At 35.1% G+C, this 19,876-nt stretch overlaps 2 protein-coding genes across 2 annotated transcripts in view; both read right to left on the bottom strand.

Moving 5' to 3' along the window:
* The window catches only part of LOC149791874 (serine/threonine-protein kinase DCLK3-like), a 427,773-nt gene that overhangs the window by 276,185 nt on the left and 131,712 nt on the right, over positions 1 to 19,876 (bottom strand). The gene's annotated exons all lie outside the window — the stretch shown is intronic.
* LOC149791876 (uncharacterized) overlaps positions 1 to 19,876 on the bottom strand; it is a 59,266-nt gene that overhangs the window by 15,833 nt on the left and 23,557 nt on the right. Inside the window, exons 6-7 of the mRNA XM_089970370.1 lie at positions 18,821 to 18,985; positions 11,973 to 12,056 (exon numbers count right to left, since the gene is read on the bottom strand). Of these exons, the coding sequence (XP_089826496.1) occupies positions 11,973 to 12,056; positions 18,821 to 18,985 (249 nt within the window). The remainder of the gene's footprint in view (positions 1 to 11,972; positions 12,057 to 18,820; positions 18,986 to 19,876) is intronic.

Here is a 19,876-nt window from a genome sequence, read left to right as displayed (position 1 = left end):
GAACTAAAAACTCCAAATTTGAGTAAAATCAAAGCAGTAGTTTCTGAGATACTTTTGGTTCTGTGTATATTGTCTTGGTTGTAGGACCATTGCTCACTGACCTATAAAAGCTTAATACAAGAATGGGGACCATTATTTGGACCATTATCTGTTTGCCAATACATAAATATATGTTCTTCCTGGTTAGTTTTGTGTTTAGGTCATTGTGTAGAGGTATCTGTGTTCCATGAACATATTTTTGGTAATCCGTTACTTATCCCTAGCTCAGTGAATTTGGCTGGGGAAATATGTATCCATGAATCTGCCTGTCCACCCATCATACTTTTTCCCCTGAAGCATGCCTATAAGAACAGATCAATTTATCTCTATAAAACTAGGTATGTATATTAGACTGGTGAGTGAGGTGTGCCTTTTTCTATTCAGAATTCTTCTGATTCAATTTTTGTTGGTATTGTTTGTCCAATTTTCTGTCCATCCATTCAGCCATTATCTACACTTTTGTTTCAGATGCAAAGCTTCAAAATGGTTAAGATATCTCTGTGAAATCCAATACACATATTAGACTAGTGGTCTGCTATTCTTAATTTTAATATCTTAACATCCTTCGATCACTGACACTTTTGTATCCAAAGCGAAACACAATTACAATAGCATGTCAATTATCTCTCATTGGTGGACAGATAAATGGTCATCTGGTCGATTGAACTTTGGTCTAACAGCAGAACTGCAAACAGAGGCAATATGATTAATTTTACAGTAATTTTTAATAAGAATAATATGAATGGTTCATGACATTTCCTGCCAAGTGTTTAATAGTCTTCAATCAAGACCCTAGTGACATCGTTCCATTTGGAGATAATTGATTAGTAGGTCTCAATGACCTTTGGTCAAGGTGTGTTACCTTGAACTTAACTTATTATAATTGCTATGATTGTGACAGAGATTGAGTACTTTTGACCCTAAAGCTAAAGGTTTCTTTATCAGCCTAAGTGCAAGCTATCCACAAGGTATGGGGACATAAAACTGTATTCTGCCACCGCAATGTTTCTTTATCACCCTAGTATCTGCAAAGTATGGTGAAGGAACTTGCTCAGAAGTAACAGTTTATTCAACAACACCAATATTTCTTTGAGCCATAGTGATCCTGAAATGACCCCAGAATCATCAGACCTCATTGTCATGTGCATGACCTCCATAACGTCTGGCGAAGGAATATGGTCCAGAACTATGGTTCTTATTAATGAAAACAAAAAACATTTGTATTGTTTCAGTCAGTGACCTTGACCTTTGACATTTTAACACCCATAACTGTAAACTTCTACCTTACTCCTTGTAAAAGTCATCTGCAATCTGTTATGAATGTAGAAAAATTTGTCCAGAAAAGAAACAGGGATCAGATGGATGGATGGACACCATATACTCTGTCGTATGGCAGGCATAAAACGATGGTGATGACCTGGCTGCACCATATGAAGACTTTATGGAATCCTGGTAATGTATCTCCATTTTGTTTCTCACCCGAGTAAGCATGGTGAGACACAGGCATCACTGTTGCAGCAGCAACATTATCAACAGTCAAACAATGTTAGTTTTAGTTTCTTTTTAAAGTTGGAAATTAGAAATGGTAGGGTACAGAGAGAGAAAGAAAGAGTGAGAGAGTGAATGAAGATGGTGAAACACACAGATGCAAGTAATATACTTGTTTATCTGGGTACTCATAAAATAAACTGCTTTGTCTACTTGCTGTTAAATTTAACAATTATCTTTAAAAAGTACTATTGCATGAAATAAGTTTTGGTGTTACTCTGGCTATGATTATACATATATATCGGAAGAATACAAATTGTATAGTGAATAACAGTACTTTCAAGTGCACTGGATCCAGCAAGGGATCACGTGTGTCAGGGATTGATTAAGATAAATGCAATAAACAATCCACCCACACACTTCCTACTCCAACTCCTGGAGCTTGTCCTAAAACTCAGTACCTTTGAATTTAAGGAAGAAAACTACCTCCAAATCAATGGAACTGCAATGGGTACAAAAATGCCTCCTTTGTATGCTAATATTTTTGAGAAGACTGGGGGTGGGTCATCTTATAGCAACTTCAATGATACAGAAATGAAGTAGGAACACAGAAAAGAAAATCCGGGTGATTTCCTTTCAAAAGCAAACAACTACCATCCTTCAATACAATTCATGGCAGAAGTCTCCAACTCAAACCATGTTTTCCTGGACACAACAATTAGACTGGTAGAAAACAAACTCCATACAGACATTTACTCAAAACCAACTGCCAAACATCAGTATCTCCTCCCAACCTGTCGTCATCCACAACACTGCATTCGGAACATCTCATGTAGCCAGGCATTGAGGATATGCAGAATTTTGTTCTGACAATGATATATTCCAAAAAAGGTCTGAAGAATTATCAAAACATTTAATTAACCAAGGCTACGATAAAGACCTGATAGCAGAGGCAGCCCAAAGGGCGAAAGAAACCGCAATGACCTACTAAAATATGGAGAGAAGGAAAAGACTGATAGGATACCATTTATCCTGACCTACCATCCAGACAACCCCAAAATAGGTAAAATCATCAGGAAATAATTTGCACTTACATAAATTTGCATAAAATAATGTCTTTATTGCCCTCCGATTTCTAGGTCAATATAAAATATTTTTCAGCATCTGCAACAAGTTGAAATAAACTAGCTGAAACATAATAAATCTAAAGGCTTCTTTCCTGTAGAAATAGTCACGAAAAGTTTTGCAGACACAACAGTTTTTCTGTTTTTTCTGTTTGTATATGTTTTGTAGTTGCCTTTGAAATAGACTCAGTTAGAGCCACAAGCACTCAGGCTACACACACACACACACGCAATTTCAGTACTTGATTTTTGTTGCTAAAATGGCCTAACTTAAATCCTTGAGAAATACAATAAGCAGTAGAGTATGCTTTATTGAATATATAGGACCACTCTTTAGTATGTATGCAAATATCTGGCAAAGATTGACCCTTCCCCCCTTACACATGCATACTTTTTTACACCACCCCCACCTGCGTATGTACACTTGAGCACCATGGCAGCTAAAATCTTGAGCCAGCGACAGTTTGCAGTAAGGCCAGATTAAAGGATGTGTAATCCATGGGGCAGGCTACCAGACTGTGTCAAACTCGCTGCTGAGTTGCATGATAGCTAGCAATCAGTCCTACTTTTCCTGGCAGCTGTCGCTCATTTGAAGGCCAATGTTGACAAATTATTATTGAGGTCCCCCCTCTTCCTGTGCATACGTACATTATCAGTAGACCCCCCCATACACAAGCGTATGCAGTTGGGTTAACCACCCCTCCACCCTCCATGCGTACATACTAAATGGATGGCCCCATACTTCACATTCCTTTACCTTATATACTGCCAACTTTGTTTGTTTCTTTCCCTATCTTAATTGCTTATAATTGATAGGTCAACCTTGCTGTATGCAATAATCTGCTTACACATTTTTATAAAAATTAAACACTTGAATATTGTAATGCAGCCAGAAATTTTTATATTTCATCTCATACTTAAATGCTCTGAATTCATAAAATTTTCATTTTATGGAAAATTACATTTTGGTCAGTACTTGAATTTGGTCAAAAGTCAAATTGTTTCCACAGAAGAAATACAAAAATTTGTATCCCATAAAACTTAGCGACATCACAGCAATTACTACATATACCACTGTCTCAATCAACAAGACCTTTATTGTGGCTCAGTGACATTTTTGTCAAATAGGGATTTAATGAAAACAAGAGCTTACCTTGAAACATTAGAATGAGGCATTCCCTAAATATTGTTCAAACTATAAATGGTTGCCCGGTGAACACCTCATGGTAAAATGATTTTCTATTTTGGAGGAAAAACAATTTTTAACATGGTTGCTTTGGCAACCGTGCTGATTGTCTGATCTGCACCATTTTCTTTTTGGGCCAACTAGATATCACAAGAAGTCGTTTGGTCAAACTCCATGTCAACTAACCATCCATCCTGGGGAGTTGAGATAGCAAGATTATCAATATAAACACCATGGTGGCAATGTTGGAAGTCAGTTCAGCACTATTTTCATTTAGAAACAACTAGAGATCATAAAACGTCTTCTCATGAAGACCCTGTGTAAATATGACTTTCCACTCAAGACCCTGGGTAAATATGACTTTCCATTCAAGACCCTGGGTAAATATGACTTTCCATTCAAGACCCTGTGTAAATATGACTTTCCATTCAAGACCCTGTGTAAATATGACTTTCCATTTAAGAACAGTGGCAATAACAAGATTTTCAAAATGGCTGCTGTGATGGACATACTGGATGTCCAGGAAACACTATTTTCATTTAGGACCAACTAGACCTTGGGATGAATGCATGTGTAAAGTTTCATGGAAATCCTAATGCACAGATGGATGTGAGACGACAGGCCATTCCATAAGCTAATCTAGTCTATAACCCGTAAAACTAAAAGGTAACTTAAAAACAAAAATAACCATGAAAACTGACAGCCATGAATATAAAATGAATTTACATTAATTTTGTTATGTATTGGTGTGTATGTATCTAATTATGACAGATGGACAATCGGACATATGGATAAACAGATTGACATATGGATATACAGACTGACATGTGGATTAACATATGGATAGATGGATTGACATGTGGATAGACATTATGGATAGACAGATTGACATGTGGATGAATAGATGGACATATGGATCGACAGAATCAAGGATACAAAAAATTTCATTCACACAGAGAAAGACCACTGATGATTTAGTTTGGTCTTCTGGTGTTATATGGCACAGAAACACAAGAAAGTTATATCATACCAAATAGAATAAAGTTCCTTGCCCAAGGATACACTACAGCAGCCAATCTGTGTTGATCTGATGGTGGTGATCTGCCCATGAGTAAATTGCTTAACCAGTCCAAGCCACAAACTTCTGCCCATGGGTAAATTGCCTTAACCAGTCCAAGCCACAAACTTCTGCCCATGAGTAAATTGCCTTAACCAGTCCAAGCCACAAACTTCTGCCCATGAGTAAACTGCCTTAACCAGTCCAAGCCACAAACTTCTGCCCATGAGTAAATTGCCTTAACTAGTCCAAGCCACAAACTTCTGCCCATGAGTAAATTGCCTTAACCAGTCCAAGCCACAAACTTCTGCCCATGAGTAAATTGCCTTAACCAGTCCAAAATCACAATGCTACAGTTGATGCAAAGGAAGATAACAACATGGGTTCTGCAGAATGAATCGTCTCAAGTGTGACCTTTGCTCTGATGCATGCTCATTGTAGATGATCTTTTCAAAAACTTTGAACAAAATAACTGAAACATAAAATCTTAAAATTGATGATACCATTGGCAGAAAAGTGATACAGTACCAACCACAAACACCAAAAAAAGTCAGATACAATGAAAGCAAGAAAGACCCTCATCTGTCATTGCATAATGGGCTGGCAGATCAGGGTCTATGTTGCTTGTTCTATACATTAGTCCTAACAAACTGAACAGACCCAGATCTGCTAGCACATTATGCAATGGCAGATCAGGGTCTATGCAGTTTGCACTTGGATGGGACTTGTACACGAGTATATAACATATATCTTGCAATGCATACAAAAGAAAAACAAAAACTTGTAATATCATATCCATTCTTTAGTATTATTCAGAGCATATAGAACAAACTTTAGGGCAATTTTACATGTATCCTAGGTAACAGTCCCCTGGAAAACTTTCTCATATAAATGACAAAATTATATATAAATTTTTTCATCATCAAGGAAAGAACAAATAACAAAATAGTTTTTCACATGGAGACTTTTATTTCTACTTAATAAAAACACAGATATGTAACTCTGTAACAACATTGCTTTTTTACAACAGATACAAAAATCTTTTGTGTGCTAAATTATTAGTGCTTGTTGGTATCCATTTTTACTGCAAAAGATGTTAATTAATGAGACATTATCCATGATATTTTGTTTCTATTTATGGTCCCTGAATATATGAACAGAGTATTTCTGCTTTTGATTGATATCGTTAAACAATAACATCCAATGAGTTTTAAAAAAAATCTGATCAATTTACATAATGTGAATGATTAATACAAAACAGAAGCAGTCCTGAATGCCTAGCAAAATACAATTTCATCTCCCTTTCATTAATAAGATGATTTCTGTAAGATGACACAATTAATAGCGATGAATTATTGAAATTTACTCAGAATAAAACATTTAACATTAAACTATGTACTGTCACTGAAGTCAGTAGTAAGCTGAGCTAGGTCATAAACAAAAATAAATACACGGAAAATATATAATCATGAAAATGAAACTAGGTAGAGGCTTATTCCATTCAAATCTACCTGGTGGAGGAGTAAGCACACTTTTAATTTTATTTTGTAGTGAACTGGGTCTGAACATAATTTTTTTCTTCTGTGGAATTATATTTTTTCTACTGGTTCTAACCCTAAAGTAAAAAAATTTGTTCTCCTGGCTGAAAATTATTTCCAGGAATCAAAGATAAGACCACTTGTTATTTTCAACTGCTGAGTATTCAAACTCCAAATATACCAAATTGTGTAGCAAAACTATTTTCTTGTGTTTGAGTTAACATGTTTACAAAGATATCTGTAAGCTAATAAGGAAATTCTTTATCATAAACTTTGATACAGAATTTGTTATTGTGGTCACAAGATCACTGAACTTGTGCCAGTGTCAAGACACTGGCTAAGTTTGGTTAAATTTATAAGTAATATTGCTTGCAAAAAGAAGTTACTGAAGGGGCATCAATAAAGGTATTCTTCAGCGATATACACAAATGGGCTAAAGATAAAAATCCATTCTGACTTGTTTATTTCAACATGCCATGACTGGACAAATTTGATAAAAGTCAGTATGCCCATTTAACTAGAAAACTGAACTTGCCCCTAAGAAATTGGACCTTGGCTCAAAATATCAACAAAAAAAAGGTCAAATAAAAGTCTCAAAATTGTGTTACATTTAATTTACAATTAGAATTATCATATATATATATATATATATATATATATATATATATATATATATATATATATATATTAGGACAAGAATACTAAGATTGGCACATTATCTTTACATGCCCACCACATGTTTAATAGTAATCTATTGAAATAAAAACAATTTGTGTGCAGAAAACACTTTCCTTTCAATTATAGTGACTTTGACCTTTTAACTTTTGACCTTAAAAGTGACAAGCTCTTTCCTTTTGCCAAGTGAAAGCAATCCAACAGGCTTGGTCCAGATCTGTGATGTGGAACTAACGTTACTGTGCATAAACCATTTTCTCTTCTTTTAGTTACGGTCAACTTGTGTTTGCAAATTTTTGACCCCAAAATTGGTAGGCTTTTTCCTTACTCCATGTGTAAGTAATTCACAAAGCTGGGGCTACATATGTGTATGTGTGTGTGTGTGTGCATGTGATTTGGAATTTTAATGTAGCTGTACAAAATATTTTCAGTCATATCACTACAATGTCTGCAGTGTGGCAGTTTATCACGATGTCTAGCACTGAGGCTTCATGCTGCAGACATGTGGCATCATGTCCCATCCAGTCACATTATCCTGACACCAGGTCAACCAGTCCTAACACTAACCTCATAATGCTGAGGATCTGGCGAGGCAGCTGCTAGTGCCATTGTTTAAATAATCTTTTGTATGACTTGGCTGGGGTTTGAACCCATGACCTCCTGTATCCGAGGCAGATGCTCTAACCACTTTGGCAACCAGATCGGTTAGTCTACATATGTGATTCAGAACTAATATTACTGTTAGGAAACCATTTTATTCTTGACATATACCTTTTGTATTCAGCATTGATGGGGCTCAACCTTACCCCTAGTGCAAGCCATCCACAAAGTGACATATACCTTATGTAGTCAACATCGATGGGGTTCAATCTAGTGCAAGCCAGCCACGAAGCTTGGTAACTGTTGATGGTGGAGAACTAGAGTTATTTTTCCTTCTTTAAGTCACAGTGACCTTACTCACTGACTTCAAAGTCAATAGGATTCTTTGTCACTCAAAGCAAAAATCATCCTGAATGTTTGGTAACTGTAAATGGTGGAGAACTTAAGTACCATGCAGAAACCACTTTTCTTATTTCAGTCACTGTGACCATGACCTTTAACCTTATGCCTCCAAAATATATAGGGTTCTTTCTTGCCACATGTGCAAGCCATTCATAAAGTTTGTAGATATACTGTGTGACAATATAGCATAGGATGCTATGCCTTATTAAAAAAAAAAGGGATTGAACTCAATTCTCAAGAACATAATGAAGAGAGTTAAAAGAGTACAGACAGATATGGGTAGATAGATGGATAGTTTGACACAGATTCATCAATGGAATCAACAATATTGATGGCTTGTCTTGGAAATCAGAATGGTTTTGTAATTTTCTGTTGCGATAAGATTTTCAAGATGATCACTGGCCATATTTGATTTGAGATTGGCACCATTTTCACTTAAGACAAACTACACCCCAGGTTGAGTTTGTTTGTAAAGTTATGTAACAATCCTCCCAGTAGTTTAGGAGAATCGGCAATGAAAACTCATATTAATGGTTGGTTGCTATACAATAGTGGACAAAAAGGCCATAGCATATGTTTCATTAAATTGATGACCAGCAGAGCTAAACAGACATATCTCCTTGTCCAGATCAATTTCAATGGAATAGCTTAAATTTATGAAAACTAAAACTACTGGATTTATTTTTCATGATTAATAATTTACACATTCTTTCTTTTCATAGTCAGAGTTGCACCAGCCTATTTGTTGCTGTATTCCAGAATGCATGCACATACAAATTTGCTTCTTGAGAGCCCAATTTTGTATCACCATACAAAAAACTGTTAAGCAACTCATACAGTGTAATAATTTTTGTAAGATTATGTTAAAACTTGATGAAAACTTGCCTCTCCCAACAATATAAGCATATTTTCTAAGTTTGTATATTATTTAAATGTTGACAGCTTTTCACTTTAGCAGAAAACAAAATATTTTGTGTATGCTGGAACGCAACTGTTCCATTAGTTTATGATAGATGTACATGCCATTTAGAGCTTTCTGCCTCCTGACCTCTCTATTCAATCTTGAAAACTTAAATTTGGGCAGCTAAAATTTAGACAGTTTAATGCAGAACTGAATATGTGTGACACTCACTTTGTGAGTTACAAATACTGAACTGAATTTGCTTTTTGTACATGAAAAACTTAACAATAAATTTTGCAGCTTTCATTTTTAATTGTCCCACACAATGTTGTCAAGAATAGGAAATTATGATGAACAAATCCATGGCAAATTGTTAAACAACTGGCCAAGCTGTTGTGACCAGCTGTCAAAATTTTACACAACTAGTTTTCTTTAACACAACTCTGCTTCCATATACTTTAATCAAAAAGGAGCTAAAAAATGTCTGCATTAAAAACAAAATAAATGAGTCATTACATTCAGAAAGTTTTCCAGGGAAATGCAAAGATTGCTTAGATACATATTAAAACCATAAAAACAAATCCTGTATACTACTGGAGTATGTAAAACAATTTTAAATGCAAACTTCAATAAAACTATTCAATGAGGCCTAATTATCAGAAAATATTTAAGCCTATTAAATTCAACTCGATGACTTGAATTAGAGTATGATGGATGAAAAATAGATACTTAAATAAATACCAAAATAAGAAATGAAGAAATAAAGAATAAATTTCCACAGATCATGCACATTTTACATCTGATGATAAGACATTTTTTGAAGTTCGAGCCCCTCTAATAGAATTGTGAATCTTTCAGTGGACAAAAGTCATGAAAAAAAGGCAACCCTCCTATTTCTGACTAGCTGAATGAGTGCCAATTGACTTTGTCTAGTCTCTAAGGGGGAAGAATCCAACCAAACATTTAAAACCATTTAAAATGTGATGTTAACACTAGTTAAAGGCAGTTTCTTGTATTATCTAGCAGCCCATTTGAAATGGGTAAAACATGTCCAGGATTCCTTCTATCATTCAAATACTATTATTATTTTGGTAATGTTGTTTCTTTAGTTAACTAGATCTACTTAAATATTATCAGTTACCTCCAGTGACAAGACACTGTAAAATGCATTTTTCTGAGTACTAGAATACTTTTGTACAATATTTTTTAAAAGCATGGAAGTGGAAGCTTACAGTTCAGGTTAAAGGAATCACATGCTAAAGCTGGGTTTTCACATTTTAAAAATAAAAATTGTTAAAATATTTATTTCAAAAGTTAAAAAAAGAATACAAAGCCTTTTAAAATAAACAACCTTGTCACTGTAGTTAATATTTTGTTAATGATGAATCTATTCTTACAGAAGAAAAACTATGAAATGCTGACTTATTTTTCTGTAATTTTTTTGTTTAATCAGTGCATTTTGAGCACAGGAAACATTCTGAGTATTCTTAAACATTTCAAAATGTAAGAATTTTTTTTATCAACATGAAAACTTAATATAAAACAATGGCAATAAAATCAATAAAGGAAGAAGTCTGAAAAAAGTTTGGAAGTAAATGAAATGCTAATTGTTTTTTTCTTCAGAACATTTACATATATATCAAAAAATGGGGAGTGAATGGCAGAAAAGATAAAATGATAATACATAATTACACTAAAAGATCAGCTCAGAAAAAAAAGCAAAACAAATATGACATTTGACAATTAACTACTGCAATTATTTACACAAATTACAATAGTAAATTTTTAAAAAAAAGCACAAAAAATAATAATGTGTATGTAGCACAATGAAGTCCTCTGCCTCTCATCTTTTCTTGAATGAGTGGTGATAGCAGAAAATAGTAACAATGCTGGCAGAATGTATCATCTATGTAATGAACATGCAAAAGAGCAATTAAATTGAATTTAACAAAAGACATAGACGTAGAAAATAATAAGAGAATGGCAACAGAAGATATTTAATTATCAGATTAAATCATATTCATCTGAAGTCCATAATGTCTGCCAAGTTTCAGAGTAATACATGAAAAGCTGAGAACTGACTGCACACACAGAAATTATCATATATGGTATATACAGTTAATACAAAATGGGGATAACTCTGGAAAACATATCCGAGTATCATGACAGACTATTATATCAATGTTGACCTTCCGTCAGTAATGCCTACCAGAACAATTAACATACATCTGTGGGACTACATGCACGCATGAGAGTATTCATATATATATATCATATATAAATTTCAACAAAAAGAGGTTTAACTCTAAATAAATGTCTGCAAAATTTCAGGGCAATTCACTTGGACTAGTTGCACACGCAAGACATTTTTAACAAAAATTTGCTGTAATACTGGTTGAACTAGTCACAATAGACTGTCGACTCCCTGTCAATAATATATCCCAAGTTTCAGGACAGTCTCTGGAAAGATGTAGTAGTAGTTGCACACACAAGAATCGCAGGACATGCACATGTATGTAATTACATTCATCAGTGCTGTGAAAAAACAGCCAACCAAACAACTGGATGGATTGGACAACCTTAACACTATATATGCCCCTACTATATTCATGCTGTTGGCATAAAAAAAGTAAACATTTTGATAATGAAATGTCATTACTGGTAACTTTTTATGGACTGGAGAAAAAACCTTTTTTGATATTTCATGTAGGAAATGCAGCAAGAATTGTAGCACAATCTCATCTGCCTTAGTGAAAGGCCTGAAGATCAAGTTTCTAATAAAATTAAATACATTTAGACAATCACACACATGGCGTTAAACCAATGCCTTACATCCCTATGAAATGCTGAGAGGTACATGTTATGGGGACAATGCTAAATAACTATACTACATTCATAATTTTCCTTGCCCATTTAAGCACCATGCAAATTTTGACAGCCATTCCATCAGTTTTGATTATACCTGTGGAGAATCTAGGTTTCCTTGGGAACCAGATTCTGATGCTGGTGACATGACCTCCCCCTGGTAACTGGTACCTGACAGCCACTGAAAACAAAATCAATTTAAATTTGTCAATAGATGGTAAACAGTTTGTTATTACATAACATTGCTCATCTGACAGGTAATACAAACATCGCTCATGCTAATGATCCCACATGAGTAGTTCTCCAGAATTGGTGACTGCCATGATGGACTTCTGTCAAAAATTGAAATTATAATGTTGTTGTTGCATTTATGTTTATTAGAGGGCCCAATGCACATAGACTTTCATGAAGAAATAGAAAATCAGTGAGTGAATTCATTTTCACATAGTTTCAACTTGAAGAAAATGGGTGCTAGGGTGTCACGTGTGTTATAGTGTGACATAAAATACCTTGAACTTACAAAGCAAGTATATATGTTTAGTTTACAGTAAAGTTGATCACTTGTGAAATGTTGATATTTTTACATAATTAAGGATTCAAACAATTCAAAATTAATTCCACGTTTATAGGTGGGTGTTCATTTTCTTGTTCTACTCTTAACTGAATAATTCTCCAATGTGGGAAAAAGTACTGTCACCAATTATCACTAACATACTACGGTTTCATTTAGTTTCGTGGGTCTCAATGACATGATTTTGTAAAAAAGACAGACATTTTTGTGGGTACTTAAATTAATGGATTTGCCTGTCAATGTTTGCATATTTGTACGCATTCAATTTTGTGGATTAATCTCTCTAAAAACCCCAAATAAAGAATTCAAAAGAATAAAACTGTGCCAACAACAAATTGCAGTCACTTGAATCGTTCAAAACAATACTATGACTTGTATGAGCACAAATCAAATGCCTGTAAAGATCTATCACTATAGTGCTATCATCCGAGTGCTCAACATCAAATAGAGCAATGCAGTCAACAACACTAAGCCAGCTCTTATTTAATCCACTGTCCATAAACCATAACCATCAGAAATTTATGATGATTATGGCATTAACACTGTGGCTTAAGAGTCTTAAAATTCAACTTAGAGCCCCCTCTGTTAGGATAATTTAAACATTCCACACTGTGAACAAAATACATGACCAGTTGTCCCTTGCACAATGCAGTTAGCAGGCAGTGGCAACATTTGATGTATTCATCAAAGTGCAAAGATGCTAACTAAACTGACAATGAAATCATACCTTTGTTTGTGCCTGCTCACGTACAGACCAACTTCAACCACTAGACTGACTAAAAAATAAGACTACAAAGAAGAATTAACACAACTGGTACGACTGATGAGAGATGTGTCACTTGTGAACAATCAATGTACTGTGTTAGAGGACCTTGTAACCCCATCATCAACCAATTCATGCTGAATGGATAATTACAGCTCATTCAAAAATATGTTTTTCTTGTTGTCTGTTTGGCTTAATGCCATTTTCAGCACATGATAGACCATTCATTGTGGCCAGTTATGACTAGTGGAGGAAGAGCCCAAGAAAACCCCAAGAACCACTGACCCATGGGAAGGTGCTGGCAAACTTTCTCACACTGGCCAAGTCCAGGACTTGAACCCATGTGGACAGAGGTGACATGGCAGAGACTGCATTGACCCTAAGTAAATTTAGTGGGTTTTTTTCTGAAAAAAATCCCAGTGAAGTGTGAGCATCAGTATTGTACCATAGTCACGGTTTTCACATCAAGTTTAATTAGTAACTGTGCAACAATTACAATCTAGTTCATTTTGATGAAACATGTATGGATAAAATGAGACTTGCTTTCAGGAGGTTTTAATTTTTTGATGGTCAATTTACCTGAATCAAGGACCAATCTGAATCAGTATTAAATCTATACTAATGTCATTAACAAGTCTTTTCTTCATTTTAGTAATACCAGTGCTAATTTTCTGATACTAATGTCATTAACTTGTCTTTCCTTCATTTTAGTAATACCAGTGCTAATTTTCTGATACTAATGTCATTAACTTGTCTTTCCTTCATTTTAGTAATACAAGTGCTAATTTTCTGATACTAATGTCATTAACTAGTCTTTCCTTCATTTTAGTAATACCAGCGCTAATTTTCTGATACTAATGTCATTAACTAGTCTTTCCTTCATTTTAGTAATACCAGTGCTAATTTTCTGATACTAATGTCATTAACAAGTCTTTCCTTCATTTTAGTAATACCAGTGCTAATTTTCTGATACTAAAGTCATTAACTAGTCTTTCCTTCATTTTAGTAATACCAGTGCTAATTTTCTGATACTAATGTCATTAACTAGTCTTTCCTTCATTTTAGTAATACCAGTGCTAATTTTCTGATGCTAACATCATTAACTAGTCTTTCCTTCATTTTAGTAATACCAGTGCTAATTTTCTGATATTAACATCATTAACTAGTCTTTCCTTCATTTTAGTAATACCAGTGCTAATTTTCAGATACTAATGTCATTAACTAGTCTCTCCTTCATTTTAGTAATAGCAGTGCTAATTTTCTGATACTAATGTCATTAACAAGTCTTTCATTCATTTTAGTAATAGCAGTGATAATTTTCCTATACTAATGTCATTAACTATTCTTTCCTTCATTTTAGTAATACAAGTGCTTGACTAATTCTTGCCTTTTCTTGTTTCTCTCTATCCTTACCAACTTATGTCACAATCTATCAGTTTAGGCACTGAGTGGAAATGCCAGTTACCAGATTCTGCATATGTACATGTTCATTAAAATAATATAAAATGCTTCATAATTTTTTTGTGTGAGGTTACAAAAAAACCCCACGCACTCAAGAGCTAATATTTGTTTACCAGATTACAGTGATGAAGCTGATTTAATCAAATAGCTTTGCATATCACTAAGAATGTATAAAAAAGAAAATGGAATGGGGATCAGGGATTTCTGTACTTCTGCCAGTTAATTTTTTTCTTGGGTCCAAAAATTTATGGTTTGGGGCCATAACGAAATCCATGGAAACAGGTGCCCCAAGAAAATTTGAGAAACTATAGAATAAGCTGAATCTGTATTTAAAAATTCATAAAATTTGCACGGGTTGAACATTACAGACCCCTCTTATCAAAATCATAACGAAATGGCAATAGTGGTGAGCAAATTGCTTCAGCATGGCAAAATTATTGAAATCACACTGGTTTTCCACAACCCTCATCAGCCAATGCATAATGTGATGGCAGATCTTGGTATGTGTTGTTTTTTCTTCTGCTTACAATATCCAAACAAAATGCATTGTTTTACTTTTAAGTCATTATGCCTTAGTATTCTATGATGATGTAAAGTAGAACTGCAATGATTATGTGGATAACAACTGATGGTCAAGTATTAGCAATTACCTAGATAATGACTGAAGAACAAGTATTAGCAATTACCTAGATAATGACTGAAGAACAAGTATTAGCAATTACCTAGATAATGACTGAAGAACAAGTATTAGCAATTACCTAGATAATGACTGAAGAACAAGTATTAGCAATTACCTAGATAATGACTGAAGAACAAGTATTAGTAACTGGTTACGTAATTTCCTCACCAATAACACTGCAAATAATTATGAAATTTCTGCTCATCCCTTATGAAACATTGGAGTAGCCTTTTTGGGAATTTTAACATTATAAACTTCTGAATTCAATTCACCATCATGAGCCAGATATGTGAAACTATGATTTTCATACAATGGATATACCTTTCACTCTAATCTTGTCCTACACTTATTCATATTTAGGATTACTGGATTAATGACTGAGATAAATTATTGATGTTACTTATAAAATAATATTTGAGCACGTGTGTGTGTGATTTGGATTTTTAACATAGCTTTAACAATTTTTCAGTTATATTGCTACGATGTCTGGAGTGTGGCAGTTTACAGTGATGTCTAGCACTAGGGCATCATGCCACAGATATTTAGCATGATGTCCCATTCAGTCACATTATCCTGACACCAGTCTGACCAGTCCTAACACTAACCTCTTAATGTTGCATGCCTAGCGAGGTAGCTGTTAGTACTATTTTTATAAGTCTTTGCTATGACTTGGCTGGGGTTCAAACCAATGACCTCTCACATCCATAGTGGACACTCTAACCACTAGGCCACTGCAATGGTCCACCAATGAGGCCAAATCCAACAGTGAAGAAGGTGCAATAACATCCTGAACCAGCTATGACAGCATGGAGCACATTGTGTCTGCCTTATCAAACAGATACATAATAGCTGGTCAAGTGCTGCGTGATCAGCATTTTTTGCCTTAAGTCTAGCTGACTGAGAAAGGAACTGAAGGACAGTGTCTCTTTCTCATCCTCGAGATGTACCGATTCTATGGCATTGTAGTCCTGAGCAGTGGTAGGGGGTGGAGGGCATTCTGAAGCAGCCAACACCTTATAAATGTAATGCCCTCAATGGCAACTTGAAAGCTATACTTCAGTCCATCCCAAGGTCATATCTGATGTGAAGTATGGTTGATTTGAAGGATTTTCCTCGCTAACTGTATGATGAGGCCCAGACTGGGTTTGATTGCACAACTGCAGCTCTGGAGAAGACATACTAGAAGACTCAATTCCTTCCCTATGAAAAAGTCACTAGCTCTCCCTTGTGGACGAGCAATGAATATATGTTAGTCTGGCACTGCAAACCGGATTGCCCGATGAATGGTTAGCCTGAAAGTTGGTGGTATACAAGATGGTCCAGCTATCACTAGTACCAGCTGCTTCAAGGGCTCGGATGGACAGATTTTTCATTGAAATCTCTGTCATAGTAAGGGTATTTTGGAGATGGTACGGTTACACTTACAGGTCTATCAGTAAGATCCCCTTAGATTCAATGAACAGGTTCCTGTGTCGGAACATCTGGATGGTTGGCAATAGTGAGGTTTATTTTGCACTGGTACAATGGATCTGGTACAAACCAAATATGTCCAGACTTATAGACCTGAAGACCATGCTCAGACATGATTACACCAACTGGGATGCCTAAAATTGGGAAATACTGCCCCATTGAGTTGTAAAAGCAAGTGATAAACTAGTTGGCTGGGTAGGCTTCTCAAAAGGTCTCCCGTACTTGATGGCCAGACAGCCGGTAATGGTGTGGTAGTAAAAGGCAGTGAATCCAATGAGTCCTGACATACAGTCCCACAAGTCCCCAAAACCCTGCTTGGACATGTGGGAGTAATGATGCCTAAAATATGAGAAACATTCTCCAATGAGTCGGTATTGTCAACAATGATATGTAGGTTGTCTTTCCTGACTTATTCTGTCTTTCCTTCCATTCAATTCCATGTGGACTATTGCTTTAAAAGTGCATTCATGTATTAAGGAGATATAACACATGATATAACATAAGAACAGAAAACAAAGTGTAGATTAGCAAATTAGTATGTTACCAACTAACTAATACCGAAGCCAAGAGTTTCCCTGACCACAAATTACAGACCATGTACACATAGTATATACAAAACAAAACAAGAGTCATGGTAGACTTGCATGGTCTGAAGTTGCATTATAGCATTTAGAACACAAGAAGGGAAAGCAAAGCATAAATCAGTCATTCATCATATTACTTGCTATTATATATATATATATATATATATATATATATATATATATATATATATATATATATATATATATATATATATATATGTATATACATACACACACACATACTCAAGGTTACTAACAAAGTAATCTAAAAAGACAACGTCGCATTAGTAACTTAAGGTCTATTCTTAGAAGTTATGCATTCATACATTTACTTGACCTTCTACTGAAACAGCATACAAAAGGTAAAAACAAAGCAGAAGTTAGCAATGTAGCATGTAAATAACTTGCCAAGACCAACTCCATAAAAAAACTAAGCAAGCGAAAAAGAACACAAAAAATGGCTTGGATTGTCAGAGGATAAACTGTACAATGTTACTGACTGGTACAGCGGCATAACTAAAGACTAGCAACACCTGGTGCTGGCAAGGGGAGATAACGGACAAAGGTTATTACCCATTGTTTATATGAGATAGTCAAGAATAGATAATTTTCGTCTTTTGTTGGGCTGGATTTGCGAAGTAGCAGGCTAATATTCCTAACATAATGTGATTGGAGAACGTATTCAAGGAGAAATAATGCATAATTACTTATAATTTTAAACAGGAGGCATATCTAAGGCTCAATGCAAACCCCCACTATAAACACTTTTTATTAACGCCTTACCCTTCCAAACTGCATTCCTCACTCTGGACTTTGACTTTTGGGTCAAATCCCCAAATCACACTCCCGTTGCTGGAATGTGACCTTGAGGTCATAATCCAAATATCCACTAAAAGATATTTGTCCTCCTCCTACAAGTGCATGTAAATAGTTTGGTAAAAAAATGTCATTGTAATTGCAATTCTGTATCTGACCAACAACCCCATCTCAGGTACCTCATAGGAGTAATCCAAAAATCACACACGTCTCATAGATGGCCACCACATTGGCAACTTTTGTACCAAGTTTGGTGAATGTCCACCCAATGGTTTTTGGACCAATTGTGGTTACAAACAGAGGAATGGATTGATGGAAAGTATCACAATTTCTCACCTGCTAAAGTAAGGGGATAACTACAATTAAATGTGTGCGATTTGGATTTTTAAACATAGTTTTAACAATTTTTCAGTCATACTACTATGTCTGCAGTGTGGCAGTTTATAGTGATGTCTAGCACTGGGGAACCATGTCGCAGACATGTGGCATCATGTCCCACCCAGTCACATTATCCTGACTCCAGGCCCACCAGTCCTAACACTATGAAATTTTAAAAATATGTCAAATTTATGGCAAATAAGAATGGTATAAAAGCAGCAACCTGTTGAGATTCTTCACTTTTTGGTACCAGGGGTCTAGGACTTTGAGAGGGCTGCTTCATCAACCTGCCTGGAGCAGAAGGTCGTCTTCGTGGTGTTTCAATTCCAGATCCAATACCTCGACGTTCATTTCTGAATTTATCACACAGTATTACATACCAGGCATCCTACAAGAAAGAAAGAAAAAATTTACCACTAAGCACTGATGATATTAAGGCTTTTAACTAACCTATGACACAAACATTTGTAAAGTACATGCACATGTGTCTGACAAATTAAATATTAAGCAAACATATGCTAGAAAACAGAGCTCAGATCTAAGTAAATTTTGTATCCCAGTGTTTCTGCTACAATTATTCAATTTATAAGACAGTTGTCTTATTCAGGGTAAGAACAGGGTAAGAACTTAAGGACGCTGATATTAAACAGGTCAAAACCAATACGTAGCTCTAATGAAGGCTAACCTCTTTGCTAACCAGACTGTGATATTGGTCTTGAACAGGTCAAACTAATAGGTAGTCATAATGCAGGCTAACCTCTTTTTTATAGACTGGTTATAGACAGATACAGTTTTTGATATGTAAAGCACATGCTGAATAAAAGGCACATTACACCATTTCAAAATTACTAAATTTCCACACTGCAGCAATGGATATGCTGTTAGCTATTTCATTTGAAACAGTCCAGTGTGGGTTTTATACTTGACTTCTGTTTCATTCTGGCAATGCTATGGATCACAGTCTTTTTACTCAGTGGAATAGTTATTCTGGCCTTTTAAGGCAAGTTTTTGACTCTCACCTTGAAATGTAAGACTAGCCTGTTTTTGATTTTGCCAGAGTATTGTCCATTAGCAAGACAATTGTGTGCAATCCAATGTAAATACTCTTTATAACTTTAAAAGACCCAACTCCAAATATAAAAATATTTCCTGACCTATTTATAGTTGACCAATTTTTTTTGTAGATCAAAATCAAAGTGAGGATAGCCTTGTATGGTCAAAGTCTGTAAGCTATTTCACTGCAGTGCAGTGCAAAATTTGAGTATGATGATGGGATTTC

The sequence above is a fragment of the Sinohyriopsis cumingii genome, chromosome 9, assembly GCF_028554795.1.
Source record: "Sinohyriopsis cumingii isolate HCF-2022 chromosome 9, ASM2855479v2, whole genome shotgun sequence".
Lineage (NCBI taxonomy): Eukaryota > Metazoa > Mollusca > Bivalvia > Unionida > Unionidae > Sinohyriopsis > Sinohyriopsis cumingii.
Note: the sequence above shows the minus strand (reverse complement) of the source record. Positions and strands in the feature narration are given on the sequence as shown.